General features: G+C 46.4%; 1 protein-coding gene across 2 annotated transcripts in view; it reads left to right on the forward strand.

Moving 5' to 3' along the window:
- The first annotated feature begins 853 nt into the window (after nt 1–853).
- Nucleotides 854–21,573, forward strand: part of FBXO32 (F-box protein 32) — a 37,590-nt gene continuing 16,870 nt past the window's right edge. Inside the window, exons 1-4 of one of the 2 annotated variants that reach the window (XM_069599935.1) lie at nt 854–1,857; nt 7,917–8,029; nt 8,874–8,923; nt 9,978–10,070. In XM_069599935.1, coding sequence (XP_069456036.1) covers nt 1,742–1,857; nt 7,917–8,029; nt 8,874–8,923; nt 9,978–10,070 — 372 coding nt within the window. In that variant the 5' untranslated portion in view covers nt 854–1,741. The remainder of the gene's footprint in view (nt 1,858–7,916; nt 8,030–8,873; nt 8,924–9,977; nt 10,071–21,573) is intronic. The other variant, XM_069599937.1, reaches the window with a different exon arrangement.

Here is a 21,573-nt window from a genome sequence, read left to right on the forward strand (position 1 = left end):
GACATTTTACTCTGCTGTGACCACTCTTTGCAATCCAGTCACCAATCGGAACAGATCATAAAGCACCATAGCTAGAAGTCATGAAGAGCAAGATGATAGCCTGAGGTCAGCAGCCTCCCATATGCCTTCACCTACTCATACGACAAATAGTTATGGAAGGCCTTCTCCAAGCCTGGCAAAGTGCTGGAGCTGGGATGCTCCCCAAACAAGACGCTGGAGCTCCCCCCGAGGGTACATTCTGCAAGAGTGGTAGCTTATTACCAAAGAGCAAACAGGGTGATTTCAGATTGTACAGTGGGTTGTGAAGAAACAAGCCTTGTGACCCTGGCTAAGTCGCAGGCTTAACCTTTCTCAGGGGCTGGATCGCTGCCAGACTGGACCCCCTGCTCGCTGTTAGGAGGATTAGGTGAATAAACTGAGGTCTGTGAGGGTCTAGGACTCCGGGGGCATTGCCTCCTCCCTGTGGGCTTTGACCGAACTTCCTTCAGTACCCATCAGTCGGGCGGAGGGGCTTTCTGGAAACTCTAACCAAAACAAAAACAAAACTCCTGGCCTGATTTTTCCCGAAGGAGGGCCTAATAGCCCAGAGGATACCAAACACCAAGGAAGGGGAACGGGCTTTGCGGTTCTTCAGAACAAACGCCCAGGCCCCGGCGCCCTAGACGGAGGCTCGGGCAGTGAGCGGAGCTAGAACATGCCTAACCTGCTCCCCGACTGCGCTGTGCGGGGCCCGGGCGCCGCAGCAGCCAGCGCCGCTCGCTTAGGGCGCGCAGAGTGGGCTAGGGGACGGTCCCTGCTCTCCACTCCCACCGCCCGGGGACCAGCCGCATCCCGGCCTCCTCCTCCTTCCTTTGCCACCCGGGGGACAGGTCTGACAGCAGACTCTTCAACAGTTCGAGGGCAGAGGGAGGAGTCACTCCTCCCCATCCGCGCCTCGCGGCGGATCCCTTCCTCCGCCGAGGAGATCGAGGTCTAGGCAGTGAGAGAGGCCAGGAGGCTGCGCCCCGCTACCCGGCTCCGGGCTGCGCAGTGCCGGGTCGGCTCCCGCAAGGCCGCTCGGAACCGCGGGGCTCGACAGTGACAGCTCGGGGCAGGGAGGCGGGGAGCCTCCTTTCACCCCACCCCCGCTCCGCCGCGATCCAGACGCCGCCCGGGCCTAGTCCTCCCCGCACCTCGCCAGGCCGGGAGCTGCAGGGGGACTCGGCGCAGTTTCCCCGAGCGCCCGGCCTCGCGCTCGAGCCGCAGCAGCTGCGCCGTTTGCGTGCGGGAAGGGAGGCAGAGGGGCCCGGGGCGGAGGGGACAGTGGGAGCCTCGCCCCGCAGCGCGGCCTCAAGTTTCCATCGGCGAGCAGTTGTGCAACGGCCAGAAGAGCTGGAGCCGCGGGCGCCTCGGAAAACAAGTCGAGCCTATAAACAAAGCCACGTGGCCTCCGGGCTGGGGGGGCCGGGCTAAGAGCAGGAGGCTCTTCCGGCAACAAAGAGCCGCGGCCGGCGGCCCATGATAAATACGGCGGCCCGGACCGCAGCGCGGCACTGCAGCGAGCCTCGCGCGCCCCGCGACCCTCCACCGTGCGTTCCGCGAGCGCCCGCACCTCGTCCCGCACCCCGATCCCGCAGCCGCTCCCTCACCGGCCCCCAAGCACCCCAAGCAGCCGCCCAGGGCAGGCGCGCCCCCGAGGCCGCCGGGCAGGTCCCCGTCCATCAGTCCGTCGCGTCCATCCGTCGCATCCCTCGGCGGTGCCATGCCATTCCTCGGGCAGGACTGGCGGTCGCCCGGGCAGAGCTGGGTGAAGACGGCGGATGGCTGGAAACGCTTCCTGGACGAGAAGAGCGGCAGCTTCGTGAGCGACCTCGGCAGGTGAGCGGGTCGCCACCAACTTCAGCTGCGGTGGACAGACCCGGGCTGGCCTCTCGGAGTGGGGGGCGGGTGAATGGGACGCAGACAGGCCGGAACAGGGTGAGGAGGGAGCCCCGGACCAGAAGGATGGAAGTGAATCATCCTGGGTTTCTGCAGAGATGTCGCCAGAGCACGGGCGTTTGGTTTCTCTTATTATTCAAGGTCAGCGTCTCCAAGTGGGCACTTCTTACAGAATCCTGGTCCCTCTGAGAAACTGATCTTATCCCCAAATGCTAAAACTTAGACTCAACTTCAGGGGTCCACTGCCTTAAAGGACACCAGCGTCGTGCGATTTGCGTGGGGGGTGGGGGTGGGAGTGAACGCCGGCGAGTGGGCCGCATGACCTTCACCTGGGGGGGACCCTGGGGTGGACCCTGGGGTGGCGGGGCTCTGAGCACAAGTCTGAGACAGGATTGGACACGGGTCCCGCCCGCCGCGCCTCCAGGCTCTTCCCACGCACAGACGACCACAGAGTGGGCAGGGAGGATGAGTAACCAGGAAGGGGCGACCAGATGGCCCCTGGGGCATCCGTGCTGGCGGAGCGTCGGTAAAGACCCGAGGAGGCAGAGCTGCGGAGGAGGGGAGGGAGGCGGGCTGAAAACCCAAGCCCTCGGCCTGTGGGAGGACAGAGTCTTTGCACCTGTTTCCTCAGTGGCCCTTTCGGTCGTTTTCTTTGTATAGTGAGTGCGCCCCCATTTCAAGTGATGCCCATCCCCTGCAGAAAGTCCGCCTGGCTTGGGTGAGCCTCTGGAGTCAAGTTCCACCTGAGCTGTCAGTGTGGTGGAAAATCTGAGTTTCCGAGGAGCCTGAAGCCCCACCCCCACCCCGTTTAATAACACAGAAGCCGCAACTAAGGAGTTAGACGGCCTGGAGTCTGTCAGCCCTCATCACCACAGTTGGCATCCACATCGCTGCCATTTGGCCCAGAGGGGATCAGTGCAGCCTGCTCACCCTTGGGTGACTTTACCCGTGGCCTTTGGTGAAAACCACTGCTCCCCACCCCCAGCCCTTACACTGACTTCAGTGGAGAATCCTGTACAAGGGCCAGCTTCCCACTCAGATTTACCAGTGGTTGTGTGGCTGAGCCCCTGGCACTCAATTTTACAAAAACTATCAAGGAAATATGGTTATTTCAGCGTCCTGACCTCCAGGACCCTGCACCTGTTTGTGATTTGTGAAGCATCACTTTTTGTTTTCCAGTGGAAAAAAATAAAAGTAATTAATCTTGGGGGTCTGCCAGGGAAGACAAGAGCACATTGACCTTTACTTTAAAGATACTTGAGGTTGTCCCTAGGGAGTTTGGGAAGCACTCTAAAGAAATCTTACTTATGGAAACTCAGAAAATTTACAGAAAAATAAAAAGACCAACTGCTGTCTCTAGACTTTTAGGGACTCTAGTTGCCTATTTGGCCTAAATTTTTCTCCCTGGACTAAAAGCTTCTTTTTTAGTATAGTAGAATGGAAGCTTCTTTCTTTCCTTTCTTCCTTCCTTCCTTCCTCCTTATTCCTAAGAAGTGAGGATCTAATGTTTTGGACTTCATTTTGAGGTGGCAGTTTGGATTCTTCCTAGGGAGGTGCAGCCATGGTCTGCTTAGCTGTGTCCCAGCAGCTCACGCATGTACAAGCGTAGGATGTTCCTTAGTGGGAGACAGACCAGTGGGTTCAGCAGGAGAGTTTCCAAATCAGAGGCTCTGCTTGGCATACACATTCACACTGAATCTGCTCTGGGAGATAAGCTGGTGTCACTCCTATTTAGAATAGCGGTGCCTCTCTCTCCATAGTAGGGGAGACCTGGAGACAGGTTTACCTTAACCATGAAAGTTTACCCTTAGCTTCCCACCTCTCTCTCCCCGTCTTGAACCTCCTTTGTTTCCTCCCTTTTCAGGCCATCTTAGCTAGAACTGCTAGCCTACCACCATCATCACAAATGGTGATCCATTTAGTGACCACTTGGGGCTCTTGGATGAGTCAGATTTGAGGACTCATTTGGTAGCTCCTAGCAAAGCAGCTGCCTGTTTGTTTGCAGAGTATTTTTTTCCTCCCAGCAATTGTAAACAGTCCCTTCCCTACTTCACATGAGAAGTCTGCCAATTTCTTCAAAGCCGTTGGCCTTCTGAAACCCGGGTTTACAGGCTCAAATATCCCTCCTGTTTTCAGTCCTGGTGATGTTGCCCTGTGATGTCAGGTTTGGGTTGCCAGCCTGCCTACTCAGGTGAAGCTGAATGCCTCTCCTGTTAGGAGAAAACAAAAGGCAGGCCCTTTTGAAAGAGAGGGAAGGGGGGTGGATGTGCAACAGAGGCCTGCGAAAGAGGCCTCAGGCTCTTAGTCTGATTGCACCTCCCATTCTGTGAGCTGCCTGGACAAGAGTAGGGGGGGTGGGCAGCGGAGGGTGAGGGTGCCCTTGATGTGTTGCAGCCTGGGGACCATGGTGTTTTTTATGTGTGGACCACAGCTTCTCTGCCCAGAGCACCTTCTCTGGACCCTGCTGGCCATTCTCTCTGTGTCCCGGGCCCTGTCTTCTTCCAGCAGCAGAATGTTCCAAAACCCCATCACAGCTAAGTGCCCTGAACTGAGATCAAGGGAGGATTTCAGATAAGCTTCAAGGAGGCGCCTTGTGAAAAAGTTGAAACTACCTAAGAGGAATGGCAAGTGTTACATTTGGGCAGATGAAGAAAATTCAAGGAAAGAGTTTAGCAGGAATTAGGGTGATCCAAGAAGGCTTCAAGGAACTGGTGGTTTAGCCACCTCGCAAGCCGTCCTGCTCACCAATAACCCCCAGCCCTGCCCTGCCCCACCCCCCAGATGAGTAATCTCAGCTCCCTGAGCCTGGGCCACTCTTCTGCAAGCCTGCAGTGGTGCCTCTGAAAACTCCAAAAGTACAGCTGAGGCTGAACCAGGAAGCAGGACGTTTACCCCAGTGCCCTGGATGCACAAATGAAAACAAGCAAATAAAATAGTGAATAAGCAAATAAAATAATGGTTAAGATTTTTATGAGCACTTACTGTGTGCAAGGCAGTGTTCTCAGGGCTTCATACACTAGGCTGTTTGTTTTGCCACAATAATGGGGTTCTCGCCCTGTGAGTCTGACAGTTTGGGTATGTATTGGAGCAAATTAGCCTAGAACTCTCATTGGCCTTAATCTACAACTAAGCCCTTAGGAGTAGGCCACAGCTTTCTCCAAATGGTCTATTACAAATGAAATGAGAAATAGGACTTCTTTTTTTTCTTCTTCCCTCCCTTTGTCTCTGCTGCCAAATGCACTTATTTTGAAATCTTTCATTTTTTCTAAAGTTGTCTTTAAGTATCTTGGTATGTGTGTGATGACAGTACAGGGCTGGAAGAGGTCTTTTTTTTCTTATTCTAGGCCTGTGCCTATAAAAATCAAGATTATTATTAGAACTGACTATAAAATAGCAAGTTACTGGTTACTATTGCATTTAATGAAGACAGCCTCTTTAAATGGTTTTGCTTATAAAAAAAAAAAAAAGTCGTGGTTCCTAAATGATGATGGCTTTTCTTGTTCAAAATTTCAGTTGTAATTTTCCATTGGCTTTGCATTTTCTTGAAATGGACATAATTGAACTCTCAAAATAGCCTCTAACTGAATATATTATTGCTTAAAAGAAAACATATAAGCAGGCAACACAAATAAACCCCATAGTCCTTCCTTCCAGGCCCTACCTCTGATGTCCAAAACCTAAGTGAAAAGTGCAGGGTTTCTCTTTGGTTAAAGCTTTTCTACATTCTCCAGTGGGAGAGCATCATCAATTATGTCAAATTCTTCTTAAACTAGCTTTGGAAATGAGTCACTCGGGCTTAAAGCAGGTTATTGTTATTTCTGTGAGGAAAGCAAATGCTCAAATTCCTTTGAGGAATGTTTTCAATTAGAAAAGAATAAGATGAAAGATAAATATTTAACATTGCTAAGGAATGGTCACAATCTATGGCCCAGGCTCCAAAACTGCTCTGCTAAACCTTAAATGTGTGATTGAGAATAAGACAGCTTCATTTTGTGGTGCTCTCTATGTGGAATTCAGGCTGTAGGTGTCTGCTCATGGTGCCAGTGTGTGTTTCCTTTAAAAATAAGTCTTCGTGTGATATTTTTACACAAAATGGCCTCAACTTTGTTTTCTAAAGCTGTTCTCAGCTTTGGTACATCATGGACCAGTCAAGTGACTTTCCATTTTCCTCCCTTCTCCTCAGCGTTGACAGAAATTTCTTAAATTAGCTCTAAGGACTCCGAATTCCGCTCTCCGTTTCTTCTGCCCCTCTTATCCTGCTGAACTTGGCACTGGGCAGCTGGCTGTTCAGTGGTTTTGTGCCCCTAAAGCTGTGCAAGCAAATATACACTCACGTGTGATACAAAGCCAGGCCCAAAACATTCACCCTGGGCTCAGTAAGACTTAGTGTTCCCTAAGACAGGGCATTTCTACAATAAACCCGCTGAAACCTCAAAGTATCCTGTATCCCGGGATGAGAAGGAGAGGGCTAATGATATTAGGAAGTTCAATAAATGGTATTAAGCTTGGCCTCCTGAGGGAAGATTAACAAATGACTGATTATCCATCAAGCCTATCCCTCTGGGTCCAGAAACACTGAGTATATTGTTGGTGCTGTCACGTGTAAGCATGTTAGCAAGATACTTATTGTACTTATTGAAGTACTGGAGAGATCATTGTATTGATAGTAATAGGATCCTGGAGATTGTTTTTCAAGCCTTCTTTTCTCTTTTACATAATACTCATAACATGGAGAAGTGCAGGCGTGCCTCATCTTATCCAACAGATGTTGGTCCAAACAAGATACAAATCAAATCATATTTTACATTCAGCAAAAGAATTCAGAAAGTTAAAGGGCTCTAATATATGGTTGATGTAAGAAAAAAAAAAACCTAGTTGATGTTTTACTGGTTGACATTATAAATCTTGCCTGAAAAAAATAAAAATCTTGCCTGGCATATGCATACCCCATGGGGGTTGGGAGGTAGGGGTAAGGGGATCTTTTCATTGTATCTTCTCAATATTTCTCCTGCATTTCTTCTGTGGAAACTCTTTGGAGATTTACTCTCAAGTCCCATTACATAATAGAACTCCATCAGCCCCCCAAAGACAGCTAAGCTTACTGAAGGAAACATGCCCCAACCCAAGTTGAAACTGTACATTGCTTAGTGACTTGTGAATTGGCCAGTTCTGTCTTTTCAGCCCTAATAGATGTGTGAATTGTAAATTCAGCTTGTTTCATTTAGGATTCAAGGTCTTCACCTCACAACATGATGCCTAGTGTTAGTCAAGGAAAGATACGAAACATAACTAACACTATACACTGAACACCTCCTAGAAATACAGTCTGTAAGTCAGACTTCTGTAAATGTTTTAAAGACCTGAGGGGAGCATGCTAGTTAAAAGCAGCTTGGGGTGGGGAGGGAGATGGGAGGAAGGTTCAAGAGGGAGGGGACACATGTATACCTATGGCTGATTCATGTTGATGTTTGACAGAAAACAACAAAATTCTGTAAAGCAATTATCCTTCAACTAAAAATAAATAAAGGTCAAAGATATGGTATGTGAATCATATCTCCATAAAGCTATTTTTTTAAGCAGCTTGAGGTAGATGATTTTTGCAAAATGAAAATATTGTATATTGTAGTGATACCAGTAGCCCTTCCTCTTCCTCCCTCCCCACCCATTCATGATTTTTGCTTAAAATAATGTTGCTGTACCCTGGGTGGCTCTTAAAGAGTGCAGAACTATGTATCTAATACAATGGCAAACACTGTTGGGCATTCAAAACGAGTAGAAGTCCCCATCCCTGTCTTCCATAGAGATCTGACACTATTTTCTTCCTAAAAGAGGCAAGTTTGGGCCTGTGCAACCCCGATCACTTTTGAGTGATTATTTTATTGCTTTGTTTGAGGGGCACATATGACTGAGTTTTATAACTGCAGTGAGTTATTTATAGAAACAGCTCATGTTAAAATGTAACTGTTACAGCTCATCCCCTCTGGTCTTGTTATTCCTAGTTACTGCAGCAAGGAAGTATACAATAAGGAGAATCTTTTCAACAGCCTGAACTATGACGTTGCAGCCAAGAAGAGAAAGAAGGACATGCTGAATAGCAAAACCAAAACTCAGTGTAAGCTGTTTGTTTTGAACTTAAGAAAGAAAGCTGTCTGTAGATCGTTTTGATTGGTTCTTGGGGTGGGGCGGGGGCTGTCGGCGGCGGTGGGGGGCGGGAATCACACCTCACGTGGTTGGCACTGGTTTTCACGTTGACTGTGTCATTGACAGAGGTTACCGGGATCTTTGCACTCAGAAACCTGGTTGTGCATTTTATGAGTGAGATTAGTGTATTCTTTATAGTTGTGTTTATAAGTCAGTTGCTAGTTGGGGTGTTTTTTCCCCCGGCTTGTCACTTATATTTGACATAGTTATTATTCAGTGATATGGTCAGCTGAACCACCAGTGTGTGCTTTCATCTGGAACTGGGTTTTGAGGCTTTGAATGTAAATTTTTTCCCCCTCTTTCCTTGTATAAATACTAGTAACAGTTCTAGATGCTGGATGTATGAACAGAGAGTCTAAATTTCTGTTAATAAGCAGGAATTACAGATCTTTGGTTGATTCCATCTGTACTGCTTGGCTTCTTCATGTTATCTGTTTTATTTCTACTGTTTAACTTGTAGGCTTGGCATTTAACACAAACTTGTACTTGGATATTAGATTTTTTTCTTTAATTTGGAGCTTTGGTATACTCGATCTGAGTATCAAAGACTTGAAATGCCTTCAACAAAGTAAATTATAACTCTGGTATTTATACACTGCAGAAATTAGGCTTTTGCATCCCCTTAGACTGTCAGCAGAGTCTTTGTATTTTCTGTCAAAACTTGTTAACACTTTGGAATAAATGAAAAATAAATGCAAAATCTTGGCCATGTTGTAAATTTTAAAGCTATCAGGTTTTTTGTTTGTCTTTTTTAGATTTCCACCAGGAAAAATGGATCTATGTTCACAAAGGAAGTACTAAAGAGGTGAGCACTCATCTGTTTGTTAAGGAGAACGCTTAGTTTTATACCTGCCCTAGGAGAATATAGGACTGTCCCTTTGGGTGTGGGTGGTGGTAGCTTGCAGCCCACTACCTAGCCAACCATCAGAGTTTGGGGCTGCAGAGATAGAGGCAAAAGTCACTAGGTGGACTCCCCAGTTGTTCAGTGAGATGATGACTGTAAAAGTGCTTTATGGAGATGAATATTCCCATCTCAAAAGTACTGTTATAAAGTTCCAGCCTTTCCCTCAAGACAGTGCTTCCCTTTTGTTCTAACATCAGTTTTAGACTTCAACTCGGTTCATTTTAGCCCTGGAGGTCTACTTACTAAATACAGCAGACGTTTTTGTGCCTGCCTGTTGCAACACTGCACAAACAAGATGCAAAAGAGAACACGACGTTGTAATATCTAAATTTGCATGGCAGATTGATAGAATTTCTATCACTGTCAGGGACCTCAGAGAACTAGTTCCCTCTGTGATTTGAGGCCCTGAGAGGGAGACAGTGATATACCTGAGACCACCCAGGTACCAGGAGTAGAGCTGGGGCTGTGAGTCAGGGGTTTCCACCCTCAGTGCCTTGTGCATTCACAGGGGAAAGACCAAAACTTCCTGGCTCCTTCGTGAAGCCTTAAAAACGCTTCTGATGATCACAGTGAGAAAAGCCCTGAGACGTGAGGCAGGGTGGCAGGCAGAGCTAACACACGCAGGGTTAATTCTCCCCCCAGAAGTATGTTCCTATGATCAACATATATCACATATCCATCTCCCAACTGTTCCTCAACAAGCAAGGGCATGTGGAGGACAAGGGCCCACAGGGTACACGTCATGACTTCAGTCACTGACTAAAGCAACTGCCTGCTGAACCACCCATCTTTGTGGCTCCCGGGGGTGAGGGGTAGGGGGGTGGAGTTTCCCAGAAAGAGCTGATCATGGTGCAGGAAAGGAGCAGGTTACCTTAGACAGCCACCCAGCTAGTCGGCAGAGTCCCAGCAGATCATTCTAGAACTTGACCTCTGCACCCCCTGTTTTCACATTCAGCGCCATGGGTACTGCACTCTGGGGGAAGCTTTCAACAGGCTGGACTTCTCAACTGCCATTCTGGATTCCAGAAGATTTAACTACGTCGTACGGGTAAGTCTCTGTAGATTACCCAGATTCTCAAGTTGAAGTGTCTCTTTAGCTTGTCTTGAAGTAGACAAGCCACCCCCACCCCTGCATGATAAGAATAAAAGTAACTTTAGGACCCTGGGCATCTTGAGGAAAGCAGAAAATAGACTCCTCAACTTCCCCCTCCCCAGATGGACTTCCGGTTCCGTATGGATCCTGTTAGGATATCCCTGTGATTGGCACCCCCAGACAGGTACCGTCATAATCCCTCACGTGAGCCACAGGGCAGGCAGCGTGGGCTCTGGCAGCAACATTAGCCAGAGAGAATTTAGCAGAAAACAAGTTGTAAAGCACCTTGGGTTGTTTTAAAAATTTTATGCCCCTCTGGTCGTTCTCACTGGCCTTCCTCCTTGCCCAGCTTTAGCTGACTCTGGGTGAACTTAAGACATTTTTGGTTTAAGCCTCAAAGCTGGGTGTTCAGGCACGTTGAAACCTTGTTTCTCTGACTCCCTTCTCCCACCCCTCCACCACCACGTGAGGACAATATTCAGTCCCAGGTTCACTGCAAGCCTGAAACTACCTGCTTGGGTCAGTTGCTTCCTATTTTAAACCCTGCATTGGGGGAAAAAAAAAAAGTATTGAGCTTTAGCAAAATATTAATGATGAAGGTAGTAAAACAAGTTAAGCCTAACCATGACCTTCAAGTCACTGATTCTTTTTAATTGCTCGGTGGCTGCTTTTCCCCCTAAGCTCCCTTGCGTGTTGTTGTCAGCGGTTCCATCCAGGAGGTAGCAGCTGTTTGGGTTTTAGGATCAGAAGTAGGAGGCAGTTTACCCGCTATGGGTGTTGGTCGGTCGGTTTTTATTTTCTTTTTCCTGGGTTGCTGTGCTTCTCAGTGCCATGTCAATGAGTCAGATGATTGCAAAGGCCCAGCCAGAGCGATGACATTCAAGCCCCCTTGAGGCCTGGATCGTTCACCTGTCATCTGGGCAGATACAGGCCTGGCTGTCCCAACTGACCTGATTTTAAAACACACACACACACACAAACCCAGGCCTCTTGTAGGTTAGAAGCTCTGAGCTGAGCCCATAATCAGATCTGTCTGCTCTTCAGATGAACCCTTATTCCAGACCAAAAGGGATAACAATCAGAGACCTTCCTGATGAAATGTTCATGTCATTCAGTGTGAGTCTGCTGACTCTGGGAGGTCATTTCGGCCCACAACTCAGTGCAGGCTGGTTGGAGTCAGGCCCAGGAAGACCTGGAACTTGTCGCTAGGAAAGTGAATAGTTTCCAGTCTCCCACATCTGATGTCTTGATCCCAAACTGATCAGCATATGGTTAATTTTTAGATGGTTCTCCTTTCTACCTGTTCTCCTCTCCCCAAGAAATAAGATAAAGCACAGGAACAAAGGAGTTGAATTGTGGAGATCTATTTCAAGCAATTGTGTGCACTAATACCTCTTGGCCTTCCATTAACCATGTAAAGTGTGGGTACTTTTATTCTCTGTTTACATAAATAGAGAGGTATAGAGAAGCAAAATAACCTGTCCAAGGTCACAAAGCTACATAAGCAAAGATACCCAGATCTGAAACCAGCAGTTAAAGTCCGCACTCTTAAGCTGCTACAAGGAGGAGCTCCATATAAGCAAAGGGCTGAAAGTAAAATGGCCTGCGGTCAGATCTCAGCTCCACTGCTTTCGCATTGTTTCACCCTCACATTCCCAAGTGTAAGAAGGACTTAGAATAACCTAACTTCACAGAGTAGCTGTGAAACTCAGTAACGTACATGGACATTTTCTGCAGACTGGAATATGTTAGTCAAAGTCAGCTACTAATATTTGTTATTACCTACCTATCAAAATTACTATTTATAAGAGTCAACTAATTGATCACACAAGGCAATTTTATTTCTGGGAATTCAATTAATATTTTTGATTATAATGACAAGATTTTATAATTGGTAACCTTTTCCAGACTTAATTTTTAGACTAGTTGACTATTAAATCTTCTTTGTTTATTCTCCCTGAAAGACCTTTGCAGTTTGGTTGATTAAAAAAATGTTTTTCTACTTAAAAAAAATAGAGAATCATGTCCTTTGCTCTTGATTAAAACTCAGCATGAAGAACTTGTGTCTAACAGTATGAGCACAATCTCCTAATCTTTAAGTTAAAGAAACTGTTGAATGCTTTCTGTTATTAGGTTCAGGAAGAGGGGGGAAATATCTATTTTGGAAAGAATAATCTTTTTTTCCTCTTCACTGTTAGAGTCCTCTGCAATTTGAGAAATGTTATTTTTATAAAGAGCTTAAACATTTTAATGATAGGCACCACATTTTGAGGGTTTTCTTCTAAGGAACTTAAGACACTTAAGTTGTTCTCAAATAGTCTTCTTATCCTTAAAGCAACTTTGCAGAGTAGCTTGCCAGTGTTTTATCCTCATCTTACTGCTTTGGCCTAATGATTTCTTAATACTACAATGATTCCTCAGTACCAGAAGAATCAACTTTGAAGCCTTCAAATTTGTTTAACCTCTTTAAAGACAAAGTACATTTTAAAAAATGTATCATGTTCATACTAGTTATCAGTCTCCGTGAAAGAGACAGGCAGAGAGAATGAAAAAGATGGCCAACACTCCTATCTCAATGTTATGATTTTTATCAGATAGCATGAAAATTTGTGGAACTTTTAGAATCAGAAAGTTGATGATAAATTGGAGGGTTTTTATGTAACGTTTGTACCTTTGTTTAATTGGCTTTAGGCTACACTCATTGCCTCTACCCACTTCTTTCCATACCACCAATGGCTTAAACACAGTTTTAACTGTGGTTTTTAAAGATGATTTAAAATCTCTAAAAGCAGCAACTTACCCACTTATGAAAGGTCACTTTTTCAAAAATGGGTTTACACCATGCCTCAAGACCAACACATTTTGGAAATTCCCCTGGGGAGCCGGTGAAGATTCCAGGAGATGGGCCAGTGGTGGGGTTAGAACTGTAACCAGGCAAACACAAGTGCTGACTAACCCATCCAGGGCACAGAGAGGCCAGCAAAGTAGGTCTCCAGAAGATGCACAGTTGCACATTAGAATCACCTGTGAAACTTTTTTCTTTAGAAAGCCCACCTCTAGCACATTCGAGTTCATCAGCTGAAGGTGGTACCCTGGCATTGCTACTTAAGTTTATCCACCAGTTGATGCTAGTGTGTTTTCAAGTTTGCCAACCAGCCCAGAAACCACTTGGGAGCCCAGCTTATATTTTGCATAATAAGTTTTTAAACAAGACACACTGAGGCATGAGTGCAAGAGAGGACTTTAACACTTTAATGCCAGAATGATCTTTGGTCCTCCCAGCTCTCTCTATGGCATGAGAATGTGGCCAAGTACCTGGTAACTCTAGATGCTGCCTTTAGACCAGGAAGAACCTTGAGTAGCAATTTCCTGACCTTGATGAAGGGGATTCCCACGTTGCAGTGGTGCTAGTGGTAAAGAACCCACCTGACAACACAGGAGACATAAGAAATGCAGGTTCAGTCCCTGGGTTGGAAAGATCCCCTGGAGGAGGCATGGCAACCCATGCCAGTATTCTTGCCTGGAGGATCCCATGAACAGAGGGGCCTGGCAGGCTACAGTCCATAGGGACGCACAGAGTAGGACACAACTGAAGCAATTTAGCATGCACACACACGTGACCTTAATGAATTGACCCTGGTGTGCAACAGTTGGGGAAAGACAAACAAAAAGTTTGCAACCGCACTCTCTCTGTTCCTCTGCCACAGAGAACATCCACAACCTGAACCGACACACATTTTTATTTTTTTCTGCATTACAGCCCTAAGTCCATTTGAATGTTTCCAGCAAGTTACTGACTTCTTACCACCCCCTAAAAATCTTTTTCCAAAAACATGTTTTAGTTTAAGTTGACTGGCGGTTTGGCAAACAAAAGTCTGAAATATGGCACGATGATGACTCAAATTTAAACCCAATGCCTTCAATTAAAGGGCATGCTGTTGCCAAGCCCCTGGTGGGTCATGCTGTGTGCGGGCAGCTGGGCCCTGCACCGGGTCCCTCTGCCCAAGTGACCTTGGATTAATCTGGTGGTGCACAGCCATCCTTTGCTTAAAGTTCGAGTCCTGCCCCCTGGGTCTTAAAACTGGTGGTATGTTTTTCCTTCGAGACTGAGAAACAGAGATGGAGGGAAGGAGGCCAGCCCTCCCAATGGCAACAAAATCAAAGGAGCAGAGCCCTAAGCCCATTTGAAAATGATGGCAGAAGTGGTTGGGAACTGGGAGAATCCACTGTAGGGTATTAGCAGTGAGGGTCCCGAGCTAGGCTTAAAGTGAATGCTGATTAGGGTGCTGGCGATTTTACCAAGCAGTGCTGCATCTCAGAATTCCTAGCTTTCTCAGTCGTCCTAAGCATGTAGGCAAGGAGATCGTGCAATTTCTAGGTGCCCTCAGAAGTGGGGGACACTCACAGGCCTTGAGGGTATGACCATGGAATTGGAGGACTACATGCAGAAGTAGGGGGCTACCTGAAGAAATGGGGGTGCCCACACAATGACAAAAGTAACAGAGTATACTTGCAGAAGTAGGGGGTACCCACCGAAGTGGGGGCGCCCCCAAAATGGAGGAAGACTGAAAGACCAGAACGGTGGTGTTTTTGACCATGGACACCTGACAGTGCATTAATAATTTAAGCATGTATTCTCCGTATATATTCATAAATTCATTTGTAAATCATATACAGATGCATGCATGCGTGCTCAGTTGCTTCAGTCATGTCCAATTCTTTGCTCCCCTGTGGACTGTAGCCCACCAAGCTCCTCTGTTCATGGGATTCTCCTGGCACTGGAGTGGATTGCCATGCCTTCCTCCTGGGGATTTTCCCAGCCCAGGAAGTGAACCCATGTCTCCTGCATCTCCTGCATTGCAGGTGGATTCTTTATCCACTGAGCCACCTGGGAAGTCCCATATACCTCTAAAAGGTGCTAATAATGATAACTACTGTCCTGCTGCTACAAAATTAAACTGAATTTAATCCCTTGAAATGCCTTTGAACAGTGCCCAGTACATCCATTGTTGCTGTAACTATTGTCATCTTTAGGGTGGTAATTAGGCGTTAGAAAATATATGAAAATAGAAATTAAAGATGAAGTAAAATATAGAGATCGACTTTTTTCTGATTTTCCTACCTGATTTTCTTTCACATCCCACTTTGGAGATGGAGAAACACTGGAGGCGGATTCTTGGAAGAGGTTAAACCTGAGAGTCTCTCCTTCCTTGAAGGAAGGCCAGGATTTGGCCAGGTGGAGAGACAGTAGAAGGCTTTGCAGAGACAAATGGCATGAGCCCCAAACTGGAGATGGAAAAAAGAGAAATAGAGAGCAATGGTGGGCCAGGGGCCGAGGGCAGTGTGACAGTGAACCTGGTATAAGCGGTAAAGAGGCTGCGTAGACAGGAAGCCTGATTTCAGCAGGCTCATTGTGGCAAACAGAGCTGCTCAGGTCGATGCAACAGGGAACAGGGAATCACTCTAAGTTCAGAATTTTCTGGGATCGATAGAAGACAGAGAGGCAAGTTGCTCTCGGCTGAGAATACAATTGATTTGTATAAACTTGGCCCTCAGTTAGAGAGATGTTTCACTTGCAAATAATATTTACCCAATCTTGACATGCCTGGAGATTATTAATGTAGCCAAAATGCTCCCTCTTCCAACCTGTCAGTGTTCAGGCTCAAAGTCAGGACAAAACTTTCCAGGTTCTAATCTAGGTTGTCTATTAAATAAATAAGGGTCTTGGAAGTACACAGAGGCACTGCCGAATATAACCAAAGGTTTATTGCAGAAGACATAATTTTCCTGTGGGCACCTAGCTTGGGTACTGAGCATGGAAGAAACGGCAGGGGCTTCTCCAAGCTTCTTAAAGTTTTTTCCTACCTTTGAGAATCCTTTGGCATGTTTTCTAACCAGACATGCATGTCCTTTAAACCTCAGAGCCTACTGTCGTAGGAAAAGGAGGAATTTAGGGATGAACTACATTTTTAACAATATTCTATGCAAGACAGAGTATGTTTGGGTATGCATGCTGCGTGGCTAACCTCGAACCAACAAGGCGAGTAGCTGCTCTTTCTGTTTGTGCCTGGTGCCTGGTGTTCCTTTAAATCTCAGCTGCTTGCCTTCCTGGAAAGCGTTAATGATGTGTTTGCATTAAAAGTAATGTATCGGTCTGGGAACAGACCCCATATGAATACCAGCCTGACAGTCCATACCATCTACTGCTGATTATGTCATTTGACCCTCCTGAGCCACCTCTAAAGCAGGAGGGAATATGCATAAACTGCTATCCAGGCCCCCTCTAGCTATACTACTCCTTGAGTCTAAAAGACAGATGTGTTAAATATATATGTATAGTTGAGTGCCTGCCATCTGCCAGGTTGGGGTAGTTGTTGTTGTTCAGTCACTAAGTCGTGTCCAACTCCCTGCGACCCAATAACTATAGCACCCCAGGCTTCCCTGTCCTTCACTATCTCCATGTGTTTGCTCAAACTCATGTCCATTGAGTCAGTGATGCCATCCAACCGTCTCATCCTCTGTTGCCCCCTTCTCCTTTTGCCCTCAATCCTTCCTAGCATCAGGGTCTTTTCCAATGAGTCAACTCTTCGTTATCAGGTGGCAAAGTATTGGAACTTCAGCATCAGTCCTTCCAAGGAATATTCAGGGTTGATTTTCTTTAGGATTGACTGGTTTGATCTCCTTGCCATCCAAGGGACACTCAAGAGTCTTCTGCAGCAGGTTGGGATAGAGTGGTAAACAAAACAACCCTTTCTGTCTTGAGGTTTCTATTCCAATTAGACCGTCAGCAAGCGAGTAAACAAGATCATTTCAGACATGTACAAATGAAATGATGAAGAACAATGAAACCATAGTAAGATCTAGGATAGTCCCGAAAGGGCTCTCTGAGCTCTCAGCAGGCAACATTGAAACCGAGACCTGAATGGAGCTGCCCATGAAGATGTGCCCGGGACAAAGCCTGGGAGGTGGCAATGAGCTAGAAGGTGGTTCAGGGAACCAGAGGCAGGCTGTGGAGCCAGAGCGGAGTGAGCTGGGGAAGGACTGGGCACAATGAGGCTGGACGGGGAGTGAAGACCAGATCAAGGAGGACCTAGCCAGTCATGGTCAGGAGGCTGAATCTTTTTCTAAGGGCTAAGGGAAGGCATTTGAGGGCTTCAAGCAGAGAAGTGACTCGAGCAAATTTATTTTTAAAAGTCTGAATGCTAAAAAAAAAAAAAGTCTGAATGCTGTGATGAACTGAACGGAAGAGACGATAGAAACCTACTTTTTCTGCAGGCAAAGTGAGATATGAGGGCAGTCTCTTTTCTGCCCATTCATCTTCCACACACCCCTTCAAGCTGTGGTTGGCATCCATTCCGAGATTGGCTGTAGGATGTTGCTTGCAACTAGATTTTTCTTCTCAGCGTGTCTAAGAGTAGCATGAGTCAAACCAAAGGGCAGGATGTGGTTTCGGCAAGCAGTGACCACCAGCCCTTCCTCCGGGAGCCCAGAACCGGTCCTGTTACTCCACAGCTAGTCACTGAGGATCCTACTGGATCCCCAGGCAGCCCAGCAGTAATGATACCCTGGAATTAGAACCCTCTTCTCACCCCCACCCTGCCCCCGCCTCTTTAAACACAGCCACAAATTACTGGCACCTGGACTAAAATTTGCCCAGCAGAAAACAAACAGCCATTTGCAAATAGTCTGTTTTCCTCTGCTTTTTCTCTTGTGGCCAGAGGCAAAGAATCTAACTGGCTAAGTCATCTTGGTAAATAAATTGCTAGATACAGCTCTACACCCCTAGGCACACGCTCCCTTGACACAAGTAAAATTAATCAATTCTGTCCTCCTTGCTGCTAGTTTCATACAGTACTGGTTCTGGATCTGTAGAATTATACTGATGTGGAAAGCAGACCTACGTGATTTACCTAAAGCTATTGGCTTCCCTGATAGCTCAGTTGGTAAAGAATCTACCTGCGATGCAGGAAACCCCGGTTTGATTCCTTGGTCGGGAAGATCCACTGGGGAAGGGATAGGATACCCACTCCAGTATTCTTGGGCTTCCCTTGTGGCTCAGCTAGTAAAGAATCTGCCAGCAATGTGGGAGACCTGGGTTTGATCCCTGGGTTGGGAAGATCTCCTGGAGAAGGGAAGGGCTACCCACTCCAGTATTCTTGCCTGGAGAATTCCATGGCCTGTATAGCCCATGGAGTCACAAAGAGTCAGACACAACTGGGAAACTTTCATACACACACATTGCCTCATCACGACTGAGCAACTAACACACATACAAATGTGTTGTTTGGAGAAGGGCATGGCAACCCACTCCAGTATTCTTGCCTGGAGAATCACATGGACGGAGGAGCCTGGCGGGCTACTGTCCATGGGGTCACAAAGAGTCAGACATGACAAAGCAACTCACACACACACACACACACACACACACACACACACAAACATGTTATTAACCCTTTCTGGATATTATTTCTTCCTTAATGTTACAAGCTGATTACCTATCACGGGGTAATATTGATACAAGGTTTTCAGACTGTTTCCTAGAACATAGCAATACATGATATTACTACTATTTTTAAAGTTTGGCCCTAGATGCAATTTTGATTAGCCTTGAGAAACTGAAGTCCTTAAACTATCAGAAAAACCTGTTCTCAGGACTTCCCTGGTGGTCCAATGGTTAAGACTCAGTGCTTCCACTGCAAGAGGCACAGATTCAGTCCCTTGTCGGGGAACTAAGATCCCACGTGACACCTGGCATAGCCAAAAAGTTAAAATAAATAAATAAATAAATATGTTCTCTGTTAGACATATCTGGGCCCAAGTCCTGGCTCCTCCACTTGCTACAGCTGTATGTCTTCAGATGAGGCCACAGTCCTCTTTTGACTAGTGGAGAACCCACTTCATTGGGTTGCCGTTGAAGGTGAAATAAGATCACACATGTAAAGTACTGAACACAGTCACTGGCATTTGGCAACCACCAGTTAGTGTTAACAAAATGAGACTTCACGGTAGATGCACCTATGTGAGTCACAGAATGTATCAACATTAACTTTTATCATCAGACAAGAAGCTATTAAATGTATCAGAACTATAATAAAAATGACAGAAAGGAATATGAGAATTTGAAAGAATTTAAGCATTTGGTTGACAATATATAAAGTTGAAATACAACGATTCTAAAGGTCTTTAAACCAGCTCTACTTTACCCTACTAATTCACTATGCCTTCCCTGGCAGTAATTTTACCTAGTAATATTCTCTGTGCTATGATAAAAAACAAATATAATTTATTGAGTATATTTTTGGTATCAGGCACTGTTCTATGTGCTTTATGGATGCATTTAATCTTCACAACAATTCTAAAGTAGGTACTGTTACCATGTACATTTTAAGCTAGGGAAACAGAGGCTGGCAGTTTGGCTCTGCCCTCACTCTTGAACTGTGATAAATATATATATCAAATTCTATACTCTATCAGAAATTGACAGACTGTAGCCCAAGAGCCGAATCTGCCCCCCATGTGTTTTTATAAATAAAGTTTTATTGGAACACAGCCACACCTGTTCATTTATATACTGTCCAGGGCTGCTTTTGTACTACCATTGCTGAGTTAAGTAGTTGCAATAGAGACTTTATGGCTTTCAAAGGCAAAAAATATTTACTGTCTAGCCCTTTACAGAAGAAGCTTTATGGAAATGATAACCCTTGATAATCAACTTTAAACTTCACGAAAAGATTGGGATTTGGAAGGGAAAGAAAGAATACCTTATTGCAACAATGCCCTGTATTTGGTTTCTATATACTGATCTCATTTAATTCTCATTACAACCTGTGAAGTAGGTAGTCTTTGTTTTAAGTTGTGTATTTGTTTTTGGCTGCACTGGGTCTTCGTTGCTGCATACAAGCTTTCTCTAGTTGCGGAAAATGGGGCTGCTCTCTAGTTGCAGTGTGCAGGCGTCTCACTGCGGTGGCTTCTCTTGTTGCAGAGCACAGACCCCAGGCTCCAGGGCTTCAGTAGTTGGGGCACATGGGCTTAGTTGCTCTGAGGCATGTGGGATCTTCCTGAACCAGGGATCAAACCCATGTCCCCTACATTGGCAGGCAGATTCTTAACCGCTGGGCCACCAGGGAAGTCCAAGGCAGTCTTTTTTTTTTTTTTTAATGTCCACTTCAGAAATGAAGAAACTGAGGCTCTGGAAGGGAAAATGACTTACATCACAGATTGGATGGTAACCCCCCTGAGTCTAGGGATCGTGTGTCTTAATCCATGTCACCTACCGCAACACTAGAACAGAACTGACCTGCAGAAAACACTTGCTAAGTGATTGACAGCTGCAAAGGTCACCCAGCTAGAGCATCCGGTCTCCTCCTGTTCCAGGGTTCTCTCGTGACCCCGAGGTTGCCTGGCAGTGAAGGGAAGGACTTTCTTTTGACACAGGAATAAACAGAGGGTGGTTGACATGTTATTCTTCTGCCAATTGACTGATTTTCGCTGCTCTATCTTGCTGCTCTTCCTTAGTCAACGATCATCTCAGTCAGGCCAAAGGGTTTTTCTTGTTTCCCCTTAAATGCACAGTCATAGCCTTGAGAATTTTTGTGTTCTTGGGATTGGTGCAATTTTAGACAAGATTGAAGCTGACGCCCTCGTGAGATGGCAGTCACATGGAATGGGGCTTTTGGATGGATTTCAGGCAGAGTTCTGCCTACCCTCCTCCTGCCCCACCTCCTACCCCGTGATGAGTCATGGCTCACAGCCGACTGCCCTTCCCAGAGCCACCTCAAGACTGTTGTTTTCTTTCATCTTGCTTTGTGCTGGTCATGTGAGGCTCAGGGTATTAATAGACTGTGGTCTTGGCCTTCTGAGTCTTGTTGTTGGTCAGGGAGATAAATGAAAAGTTCGGCCCGTCCCTTTGTGCCATTTTCCACTCCTCTCTTGACTGTCACGTGTTGTTGGTGACAGAGCTGAACTGGACATGCAGAGGACATCCAGTCTGATCACCCCCCGCCCCCGGGGATGCAGCCTCTGCTGATGTGTTGACTTCTTTCCTCTCCTCATGGGCATTTGGTCAGTTCCTGACATCCAACCTTGGATCCCCAGTACTGATCTTAGCAAACCAGCCTTTCTTCACCATCCTCCCCTAGCCCAAAGATGGCATCTCTCCCAGCATGTGTGAGAGATACCTAAGCCAGGCAGGGAAGGATTGGGGGTCTTGTTGTTGTTGTTGTTCAGTCACCAAGTCCTGTCTGACTCTTTATGACGCCATGGACTACAGCACACCAGGCCTCCCTGTTCCTCACCACCTCCTGGAGTTCACCCAAGTTCATGTCCATTGAGTCGGTGATGCCATCCAACCATCTCATCCTCTGCTGCCCTCCTCTCCTTTTGCCTTCAGTCTTTCCCATGATCGAGGTCTTTTCCACTGAGTTGGCTCTTAGCATCAGGTGGCCCGAGCATATTTTTA

The sequence above is a fragment of the Ovis canadensis genome, chromosome 9, assembly GCF_042477335.2.
Source record: "Ovis canadensis isolate MfBH-ARS-UI-01 breed Bighorn chromosome 9, ARS-UI_OviCan_v2, whole genome shotgun sequence".
In the NCBI taxonomy this organism is placed as follows: Eukaryota; Metazoa; Chordata; class Mammalia; order Artiodactyla; family Bovidae; genus Ovis; species Ovis canadensis.